We start from the raw sequence: 11727 nt of genomic DNA on the forward strand, positions 1-11727 counted from the left end.
ATTGTGTGTATTTTCTTTCAAAAGCTAGCTGCTGGATTGTAAAAGGCTATGTGGGTTTTGGCTTCTTCCCTAAAATAGCAGGATTGGCTCGGTTCGCTTTCTTTTTTTCCTGCAAGGATAACTAAATAGTTGTTGTATAATATACAAATTCATAATAAAGTAAACTCAATACTGCCTCTTACAATTGTTATTAACGCTGAATTTCAAAAAGAATATTTGGGCTTCTTTTTTAACCGTGGCATTGCTGGTGATTTGAGGAAATGCTAACCAGTTAATCTAGGACATTGTGTAAGCATGGGTGTTGGCATTTCTGGGAGCTGCATCACTCTCCTGAGTTGTTTTCCAATGAGCTAGTCTAATATAATTGCTTTATAGTGAGATCCTTGCTCAGGGAGTCATGAAATAATAATAATAATAATAATAATAAACAGCAGAGCTGTTGTATAGTGCTTGCAATACCTACAAATGAATGCATAATGTCCGTCATCTTTGCTGATGGTTGTTGACTAATATTACTCCAGTGCCATTCTCACAACCTCTCATCAAATGTGTTCTCAGTTCCTAGCAGACCAGCAGTTAAAATCTGACTGCTGCGAGTAGATTCTGTATACCTGTGTGTGCCTGCATGCATTTGTGATGGTTATTATCGATTGCCCTTCAACAGCCAAGGGATCTCAGCTGTACTGCTGGCTCTGAGAGCAGATTCATGCCACTAACTACACTTTGTCTGCAGACTTTCATGGATCAGGGTGGAACAAGAAGAGAAACTGTCTCTGGTTTCTGGTCCATGAAACCTTTCATGTTAATCTCTTTTTCTGAAGGGTTATGTCTTATTGTCTTCATCATCTGTGCATATGAATCAGGACTCCTGAAATGGTATTCTGCAGTGTTCGCTATGAAAATGACGTGAATCTGCCACACATCTTAGACCTTGGGTATTTTATCAGTGTTTTCTTGGGTGTGTCAGAGAGCTCCAGGGGTGGATTGGAGCAAATGAACTTCAGTTCAACCAGGGGGAAGAGGATAGCTGACAGAGACATATTTGAACAGACTAAACAGTATGTCTTTTACTTTGCCCTTGGTGTCTGTATAGCAGATACAACGTGACACCTAATTCGCAAGCTGAGAACTTCAGGGTGCAGTATCTGGTTTTTTTCTTATGTTTAGTGTGGTTGTAAGTAAATAAAGCTTTACAGATCTATCTTTTATTAGACTAACCCACATAGGCTTCTTTCCCTGAGGGGAATGTTAGCCACAATTAAGCATGGCAGCATAATCTTTGTAAATCAGAGTAAACAAATCCATACCTTACTGTATGGTCTGTGTTATGGATAGACTGCTCTTTAAGTGTTCCGTCCAGGAGTACCACATGCAATGAAATGTTTAGAATAAACACATATTTCCGTGGGTCCATAACAGGGAGATTAAGCGGAGTCCATTTGTGAGACAAAGTACTGCAGTTAATATATTTTTTTCACGTTTAGGCAGTTATTCCAACAAGGAAGATAAAGAGATTAAATTTTTTTATACCATGAATATTTACATTACTTGAAGGTTTTCAGCCATAATACTCCGTTTCCCCCAATATCTTCATATGAATAAGTGAAGAGCACCCTGACACACAGGATGAGAAGGCAAATTTTGTTGTCAAAACAAATAGTTTATATAGTATTTTAATTGCAGTTAAAATGCATACCGTGAGAACTCCTAAAGACAGTGCTGTGTGTATTATTAAGCTGGCAACCCTGCTGTATTTTTTAATTTCCTGGTTTGCTTTCATTCCTAGTTAATGTGATAATTAGTTTAATATTACTACAGCTGCAAGCAGCTTTGTGTATAGCAAAGTGCAGATCTTCAACAGATGACATACTCATGAAAAAACCATGAGTTTAACAACTATGTTGCTTCTTAAAAATTTAAAAGTTAAAAATGCAAGAATATTGTCGCTAATATTACCGTGGGTTTTATCTGCTCTCTTTAATGGCAAAATTTAGCTTCTTGCTGAATTGGAGCATATTTGTGGTAAATGAGTGTGTTCAAAAATGCTTTGTGTACATAGCAACATGCAGGATAAAAAGCTGAGGTTCTTTCTAAACCTTTCCCTCTCCCCTCCCTCTCACGCTGAGTACACATACTCTGTCAATATTGGCTCTAGAGACTGTTCTCTGGAGACTTCGTGCAAATTCTGTATGAGATCTGTGATATGCCGTCACGGTAAAATCAGTGGCGTTGCAGAAAGCCCAGGACTGTCATAACACTTTATTAATAATTCATTAAACTTCAAAGCTTTTGTTAATGCTTTAACGGAATTGCATGCGCTTACTTTTATAGACTTTTCCTTCCTGTTACTTGGATTGAAAGTTAATAGGAGTAGCAATTCAGGGAGTAGAAAATAAACTAGATTGGAATAATTTATTTTGGGTTTAGTGGCTTTGTAGGAAGCACTAACAAAGTAGTTGGACTACTGGGATTGGAGCTGCTTTGTCTAATTGTATGTGGGTTTTTTCTTTGGAAATAATGACATGATAAGGAGAAAATGTTATATTACAGATCTGTTTGTGGAAAGCATCTTTTCAATTCTCTTTAAACTACTTTTCCCCTTAGGTAAAGGCAAGCGTGTGCAGCCTCCCTGGTCTCCCCCTGAAGGGACAAAACATTCTAGGCTCTGCCTCTACAACAGCCTGACTCGCAACAAGGTGACTAAATGAAAGAAAAGCCGAGATTTCCATAGAAACACAAATAGTGGAGTCATCAAATGTTTGTTTCTGAAGTGTTTACCCTACCAGTAGACAGGTTTCTGTGTTGTATGGTGTGGAATGTTAGCAAGCACATGCGAGATGCTGTGTCAGTCAAGTGTGTTTGCTGGGCAGATGTTATAATATAAACAATAAATATACATATACTACAAATGTGTGTATATATGTGGATATTGCCTAATATATAGTTCCCAATTGCAAGTTACCATCATGCAAAATAGCCAGGGGTTAAACTGTAATACACATAAGTACAAGCAACGTGAACAGATAAAATCACAGTTTCTTTCTTTAGGTGTCTGTGTAGAAGAAAAAAAAAATAGTATCTTGCCAATTATATTATGTAATATAAACTGGTAAAACTTCTTGTGGTCTTCTTTGGGAAAGAGAGGAAATACTAAGAATACTAAGGTTATATGGGATGTAGTATCAAAGTGTGTGTTACTCTGTAACCTTTTTCAGTGCGGAAGAAAGCTGATCTTTCCTTTCACAAACACAGCTTGAATATTACCTTGCCTAGTCTGAATCTTTGTAATCTGATACCTTACTTGATAAGAGTGCAGGTAAATAAGCAGCCATACTCTGTTACCTCTCTTACATGACAAAGCTAGTGGTGACCTTTTTTTACAGTAAAACTGGGAGTGGAGTAACTATTCCTTTTTTGTAATTATAGTCCGTGTTTTCATGTCCTAATCTCCAAATGTGGTGTTACTGGCCTGATATCATGCCTTCAATTTCTTCTGATCATTGTACCTTCCCTTTCAATTAAGGAAATATTTCAGCCTCAGAATGGAAGAAAAGTTTTGTGGTATTGCTGTGGTCCAACAGTTTATGATGCTTCTCACATGGGACATGCCAGGTACTTATTTTGATATAGGTAATAACAGTGTCTATCGGAAGCAAAAGGTTAATAGAAAAAGGTACTTTATTTAGATGAGTGTATTATTAGAAAACAGTCGTGTTAGACTCAATGCTTGAGATGTAAGATTAAAAGCATGTTGTAATATTATGTCATTGTGTGATTAAAAACTTATTAGTAGGTGAGGGAAAATTAAAACTGCTGTAAAATAACTGACTCTGAGATTAAAGTAGTTTGCGAATAGAATAGAAACAGGCTTGAGGTGTTTGCTAAAAACACTCCTATATCTTTTGTGATTTTAGGTCATACATCTCATTTGACATCCTAAGAAGAATCTTGAGGGATTATTTTAAATATGACATTTTCTATTGTATGAATATTACAGATATTGATGATAAGGTAAGGTCTTTTAAAATTGTGATATAAAATACTGTACTTTGAGCATGGAATTCAGAGAGTCATATGTAATTGCTGTTTGATAAGCCAAGATAAATCTTACACTTATTAACTTAGACATACATTTTGTACACAGTCATTGATGTTTCTCAGTTTTTTAGTGTTCCTATGGTAGCAAAGCCTGTATTCTTGTATGTAAATGAATGTTATCATAAATAATGAAGACCAAGCATTTTTCAAAGATAACATTTTATTTGCCTGTTGTTGAGATACCAGATTGACTCTGTTGAAGTAGCTGATTGACTGTGTACGATGTGTTTAATTTGTATTACTACATGAAATTCTTATAGCCTGTTAAATTTATCGGGATTCTGAAATGCCTTTGGTATGTAATAGATTTTATTTGCACTTTGTATAACTATGTGTCACTTCACAAAAATATTTTCATGTTTCTGCTTTGTAGATCATCAAGAGAGCAAGACAGAATTACCTTTTTGAACGGTATAGAGCAAACAAATCAGCACCAGATCAGCTACTTGAAGATGTTAAAACTGCCTCAGAGGTGGGCATGGTATTTAATCCCTGTTGGTGTCTTAAGTTCTTACTCAATAATGTAACAAAGCATCTAAAAAATGCCTCTGACTTTGCTACCTCCTTAAACTTTCTGCTTGTTTCAGTTATTCTATCGAACTGGTACCACACAGAAATATTATTGGAACTGCACATCATTTTGATTTTTCCATTGTTTTAGAATTGACAGGAAATATCCATGTAAAAAGAATGTCCGATTTTTACATCCATATAACTTGTTTGTGAGTGCGTGTATCAAATTGTTGTTGGGGTATTGGGGAAGAAGCTCAAAAAGCATTTCAACATTTGTGTGTTAAAATTAAAACTTTAAAAATAACCCTTAAAAACAGTTTTTAAACAGTGGTATGTCCATAATCTTTTAAAGATTTCTCTTTCGTAGCATTGATGGCCTTGGAAAGAGCAAAAAGTCTCCAAAGCTTTAGGGATTTAATAAATTGTGTATGCTGGACTGAAGGTGGGGGCAGGTGATTATTAGGATTACAGATCACAAAGATTGTCAGTCTAATGCATTGAACACAGGCCTGGGAATAGGAAGCCTGGACATCTTGTCCAACTATCATTGCCTGACATACTCCCTATGCATAGCAGTTTCGTATTAAAGCTTCTCCTTTTCAGATTTGTGATAATCAGCTGTGTAATTAAGGTGATCAGCTGCATGGAAAATGAAAATTAATAAACAACAGTAATGATGATGTAGTAATTCATAAAGTCTTTCTGAAAAACTGAATTCAGATGTGAACTAAATTTTTTTGACTTCACCTTTATTTCTGATGAAGAGTATGTTTCAGTAGTTTGATACCAAAGCTTTTTATGTGGCATGATGTATTGTCACTAGCAAGATACTATGTGGCAAAGATAATGTATTTTGTATAGAACAGAGTGCTACTGTACTGCAAGTTGCTTTCTAATTTTTCTAATTCTTTTTTTAATTGTAGCTTTTTTCAGTTAAATTAAATGAGACAACAGACCCAGATAAAAAGCAAATGTTAGAAAGAATTCAAAATGCAGTGAAGTCTGCTTTTGACCCTCTACAAGAAGCTGTGCAAGCAAAACACCCTGCAGAAGAGATCAAGAGATGTCATGAGGTCAGTTTGAGCTCCTTTTTAAATATATCTGGCTTATAATTGTTAGGGGTTTAAAAAATATTTTGCTTGTAGTAATTCCCTGAGACATTATGGAACTTTGTATTCATAAATAGAGGAATTGTATGGCTGAGGACTTTTTACTACTTTGCATTCAGTAGAGGAAATTTGATCCTTGAATTCAACTATATAGTTTTCAGGTGCTGTTTTTATCAATTACTTTTTTTTTTTTATTATTATTCCTTCCACTGTGAATAATAAGTCAGTTATTTTTTCCTTTCCCATGGGTTTTTTTTCTCTTGCACATATTTAGATTTACTCTTAGACTTATTTGTCTTGATGAATTAATTTCAGTATAAATTACTGAACATGCATTTATCACGTTCCAATACTAGTGGGAGTTTTCTACGTAGTTGTTTCTGTCTCTGCCCAGAGAAGAAAATACATCCCAAAAAATTACGCTAAGGATAATTTTTATCCAAAGACCATTACATCTAGTGACAATAATCTTGTTGCCTTTTTTGGGCTTTGGTACTGTCCCAGTAATCAAGTCAGCCAGTATAACTACTCTCTTTTAGTAATTGGTTTCTACTTTCATCTTTTCTTGCTTTCAGAATATTTGTGATAATTACTGTAGAAAGCATAGAGTATGTGCTCCTTCGTGAGAAGACTCTCTGAATTATCTTTACAAAAGCCCTCCAGTGCTTCTGTAAAAATATATACTGACCTAACAGAATTTTAAAAACAACTAAAATCTAAGCAATTGCACCTCCTGGGCTATATCCTATTGTAAAAAAATGTCATCTTTTAACTGAAGTGTATCCTTGCTGATGTTCAAATCTGTCTTTCAAACACTTTTTAGCAATGTACACAGTAAATCTTTTGCTAGACTGTCTGGTAGTAATGGGGGGAAGAGATGATGCGATTTAACTGCAGGTCCCACATGCCTATTTAAGTAATTGATATGCAAACAGATATCACTTAGCAGTTTATCTTCCTTCCTCTGTTTGTTTCATCCATATTTCTGAAGGGCAGTATGGTAAAAACCTGGTAGAAGCAAAATTATTCTGTATTCATAGCCAAGTGTTGTCTTCCTTAAGCAAACCTCTCTGGTCAGAGTAAGATCTTTCTGAAGTGTAAACAGCACAAGTCTTTGATTGGTTGCACTTACCATTATTGTTTAATAGATACTATTGGAAGAAGCCAAAGATTTGCTGTCTGACTGGTTGGACACAAAATTTGGCAGTCAGGTGACTGATAATTCCATATTCTCAAAGCTCCCCAAATTCTGGGAAGGAGAATTTCATAAAGATATGGAAGCACTCAACGTGAGTATACAAACTGTTTTCTGTTCTACAAGTGTGCGTGCCATGCATCATAATACCTAGAATACAATTTAGCTACTTCAATAGCTTTCAAAAACCTCATATTACAGCCTTACTGCTAAAGTACCTCTTTTAATGTGAATGTGTAGCGGTTAAGCTAGCACCTGTTCTGTTTCCATCCCAACAATCTTAAATCCATTGCGTGTGTTACTAGAGCCAGTTAACTGGTGATCAAGTTTGATGTCTGCATTTGATGTCTGCATTCCATCCCTTGCCCTTGGTGTAGCATAGGCTTATAATCATAAACTGATCCGGAAGTTTGAGATCGACTCTGTTAGCTGCACAAGACAGCCCTGCCAGCCTCAGCATTCAGATTCGACTGCTTACCGGTCTTCAGTCACTAAGAAATTATATGATGATAACAATCGAGGACAGATTTGTCTGTTACAGATGAAATGCCGTGTAATATGCAATGGTACAGATCAGTGAAGGTTTATTTAATTTACCTGCAAATCAGAGGCGCTTATTGCCTGTTCTGTCAGAAGTGCAGAAGGTGGAAGAGCTGACATCGCCTGCAGTGGTTTGTTATTAACATTGCCGTAAGGGCAGAGGAAGAATGGCCACAGCACATTGTTTCAGAAAGCTTGAAACAGGAGTCTTAGTGTCACTTGCTTTTGAGCCAGTTTTAAACCAGTGTATACTATAAATATTTAGTGTCTATTTGCATATATATATTTATATTTATTCTTGTATATATCTAAAACACGTTTTATATAAATATTTTGTTTACATAATTTATACATATCTATATAAATATGAAATTCTACTTTTTATCTATAGGTTTTACCTCCAGATGTTTTAACACGAGTTAGTGAATATGTGCCAGAAATTGTGGATTTTGTGAAAAAGATTGTGGATAATGGTTACGGGTAAGTTTGCCACTGGATGCTTTTGTTGTCCGCTTGTACTGTACTAGAGCTGGAATGATTGCTTTCAACACTTAACTGTGAACTGTTTCCTCTGTTTTCACATGCAGTACTAGTCTTTTCCAGAAGTAGTGTTTCATCAAATAAAGGAACTTCAGGTTCCTTTGCAAAAGACCTGTTATTTATCACCTGATGAAAATGTGCTATTCTGTACTTCTGATGTCTTTACAAAGAGAGAAGTTAATTATTAAATTTATAGGATTAAATCCTCATTCATTAAAATAAATAGCCAAAGTCCCATTCATTTTAACTGTGTTTGACTCCTGGCCTTCAACAAGGCATTTCAGAAATGGATGCCTGAGTAGAAGGCTAGAAATCAGTTTTAAGTAACAGAAGTTTAAAAGGAAAAAAGTAATAATGAACTTTTTTTCTGCTATTGTCTAATATTTGTGAATATCAAGCTAATATTCTGGAAGTTCTTAAGTATCATGACAGATGCCCATCTGAAAGTTTTGAGTTCTCTTTCTATTAATTGCCTCAATTTTTCTACATGATGTATTTTTATTTTGAAAAAAAGCAAACCTGTGATTCAGATTGCCATAATTTCTCTTTTTAAACCTACATTTTAAAATTCTCTTTAAAAAAGGGGGCAGCAGTTCAAAATTGTTGGCACTGAATTATCAGCATTTCTGTTAGCCCTGAAACTTAACGTTTGTATCAGAGTTTTTATTATGGACGTACCTTTGTGTCAGAGTTTTTATTATGGCTGTAGTGGGGCAAAATTAGCAAAGTAAAGGGGGACAAAATGACTGCGAAACAGACATGATTCATATTATATTATTCCAAAATATTGAAAGGGTCCAGAGGTACTGTAAATATTTCTTCTCCTGGGACTGTTATCTAATGTCTCGCCTCTTAAGAGTTTAACAAAAGATGTTAGTTGTTTTCCCTTTGATCAATTTTATTATGACTTTCAATTTGTCTGAAGCCTTTATGGACAGGCCTTAAAACTTAGGCTCACCTAAGTCATCTTTACAATACTGAGCAGTACCGTACTGTATGTAGTGTCACTAGAGAACTGAAGTGATTTTTGTTATAAAATTCAGTTAAGTCTTGGTAGAAAGTTAGCTGAATAATGAACTTTAACTTCTCAGGTATGTGTCCAATGGATCTGTATACTTTGATACTATGAAGTTTGATTCCAGTGAAAAACACTCCTATGCCAAGTTGGTTCCTGAAGCTGTAGGTGATCAAAAAGCTCTTCAAGAGGGAGAAGGTAAAAAGGGGAAATAACATTTGCTTAAGTTGCTGAATAAACTGATGATGTATTGATCTCTTCATCTGACTTCAATGACATTTGGATCAAAGTCACTGTCAGAGTTGAATAGTTTACCTGCTGCACTTCCTTTACCAACAGATTTATTTTCCAAAGTTTTGTAGCTTGAGCCAACACTTTCCTGAAACTTTTACATTGGAAAATACCAAGAAATGTTGTTAATTCTAGGGTGGTTTTGGATTGCTTGGGGGTTTTTTAGTTCGTTTGTTTCTTTGAGAGAGTTTTTTGGTCAGAATTGTGAATAGCTCAATCATTTGGCTACAGCTCAGTTATTTGGCTGTTCATCTGGTTCAGAGTAGGAGGAAGAAAGACTTGAAGCTGGGTCTTCCACATGCCAGGTGAAAGCTCTCCAACACCATGCTGTGGCTATTTCATGACAAATATTTGGGTTCCTCTTTCGTACTGAGAACTCCTCCTACTTGTAAACCTTGTGGCGTTGAACTAAATCCAAATACAGATTTGTTTTTTAGTTTTTTAGCTGTAGCATAGGATTAGCTCAAAATGCTCAGTAAACACATTAATCAAACCCCTGAAGAACTATCGGGGTTAATTATGAGGAATTTTGAGGGCTGAATTCTTTTCTTTTATTTATTTATTTCCTTTTTCACTGTATGTGAGGTACAGCAAGGCCAAAAATCAGTAATGCTGGTGTTCAAACAAAATGTATATATTTACATTTTCTCTTCTGAAAGGTGACCTGAGCATCTCAGCTGATCGCTTAAGTGAGAAGCATTCTCCAAATGATTTTGCTTTGTGGAAATCCTCCAAACCAGGAGAGCCCTCATGGGACTCTCCATGGGGAAAGGTAAGGACATTATAATCAGGATTTAGATCTTCTACACCTTAGTAAATAGCATCCACCTTAGTAAACAGCATTACACAAATACTTTGCCTCACCTCATATTAATAATGTATAGATTATGGGGATCTTGTATTCAATCATAGATTCTGTTGCTCTGGTCATTTAATAAATTAGAAAGTGTATCAATCTGTCTGATACTTCTTAAACAGAAGTCTGCATGCAGGCTCAGGATGGCTGTTGCTGGTCGTTTGTCCTGTATCTACAGGCTTTATCTGCAGTAATTTCTATATCCCTTTTTCTCCTTGTGATCAAAAATATCAATGTAATTTTCAAAATAATAATAAGCAGGATAATCGAGGCATCACAGATGTATATACCATGTTTGATCTTTAAAGCCAACAGTATACTTTTATGAAGGTGAGATTAAAAATATTTTTTGCTTGGTAACACTGTCTCCTTTCCTCAGGTGTGTAACTGCTTAGCAGCAGACCAATGAGGGAATGATGAATAAGCAGGAGAGAAAGACAATTAACTAGGAGCCAAGTAATGTCTTTTTCTTAACAGGGTCGTCCCGGTTGGCACATTGAATGTTCTGCTATGGCTGGATCCATTCTAGGAGAGTCAATGGATATTCATGGAGGAGGGTTTGATCTCCGATTTCCCCACCATGACAATGAACTGGCACAGTCAGAGGTGAATAAACTGGGCTTCAGTTCAGTGCTGAAAAAGTAACACACTTTGCTTTGACTGCAACTCACACAAATCCATCAATTAAGTTTTAAAACTTTGTGTGATTTGTATAAGCATAGCTTTTTTGTTCTCAGATTTTATTCTTGAATTATCCTACTTGCTGGTATATATGTAAGCAGTGTTGGGTCTTCAGGGTTTTTGTTTTTGCTGCAGGCATACTTTGAAAATGATCACTGGGTTCGGTATTTTCTGCATACTGGCCACTTAACAATTGCTGGCTGTAAAATGTCCAAATCTTTGAAGAATTTCATTACCATAAAAGATGCACTGAAGAAACATACAGGTAAAAATTGCTTCGGAATTTGAACACTTTTGATGTAGTTTGAGTGGTGACTGTGGTAGTTTTGTTGTTCAGGCACATAGTGGAGTTTCCAAAAATGGCTCACCTCAGGTGTCTGTCTTCTTTGCTAACTTGAGAACAGCTTCCTTGTTCTTCCGTTCCTTGTTGGTATTATCTGTATGGATAATAGCGTTCTTGCTTTTTTGGTAGACGTATTGACAGTAACAACATTAAAAATTACGTTCTTAGCCACTGCAGTATTGGAGGCCATAAAAATACTTTAGATTATGATTATGTTCCTTGTTTATTTTGAAACTCCTAATAGCGCGACAGTTACGGTTGGCTTTCCTCATGCACTCTTGGAAGGATACACTGGATTATTCAAATAATACCATGGAGTCAGCTATTCAGTATGAGAAGTTTATGAATGTAAGTAAGCTTTCCATTCCTCCTCCAGCTCTCTAAGCTTTGTGTTGTGATATGTGTTTCAAGGAATAGAACCCAAGGATATATAGGCCATATCCAGAAACTTGAGTTTGCCTTCTGAATTCGTGGGGTGGGATGTCACAATATTTGTTTAGTTGCCATTGAACGTTCAAGTTAGGTAAATTCCACAGACAGCTGCAT

General features: G+C 35.8%; 1 protein-coding gene across 2 annotated transcripts in view; it reads left to right on the forward strand.

Annotated features, from left to right (window-relative positions):
- Positions 1-11727, forward strand: part of CARS1 (cysteinyl-tRNA synthetase 1) — a 34494-nt gene that overhangs the window by 6406 nt on the left and 16361 nt on the right. For both annotated transcript variants that reach the window (XM_055813694.1, XM_055813693.1), the window contains 12 exons: positions 2605-2696; positions 3524-3612; positions 3915-4011; positions 4472-4570; positions 5535-5684; positions 6869-7009; positions 7847-7935; positions 9087-9208; positions 9961-10073; positions 10635-10763; positions 10974-11103; positions 11426-11529. In XM_055813694.1, coding sequence (XP_055669669.1) covers positions 2605-2696; positions 3524-3612; positions 3915-4011; positions 4472-4570; positions 5535-5684; positions 6869-7009; positions 7847-7935; positions 9087-9208; positions 9961-10073; positions 10635-10763; positions 10974-11103; positions 11426-11529 — 1355 coding nt within the window. The remainder of the gene's footprint in view (positions 1-2604; positions 2697-3523; positions 3613-3914; positions 4012-4471; positions 4571-5534; positions 5685-6868; positions 7010-7846; positions 7936-9086; positions 9209-9960; positions 10074-10634; positions 10764-10973; positions 11104-11425; positions 11530-11727) is intronic.

Source organism: Falco peregrinus, chromosome 9 (genome assembly GCF_023634155.1).
Source record: "Falco peregrinus isolate bFalPer1 chromosome 9, bFalPer1.pri, whole genome shotgun sequence".
Classification (NCBI taxonomy): domain Eukaryota; kingdom Metazoa; phylum Chordata; class Aves; order Falconiformes; family Falconidae; genus Falco; species Falco peregrinus.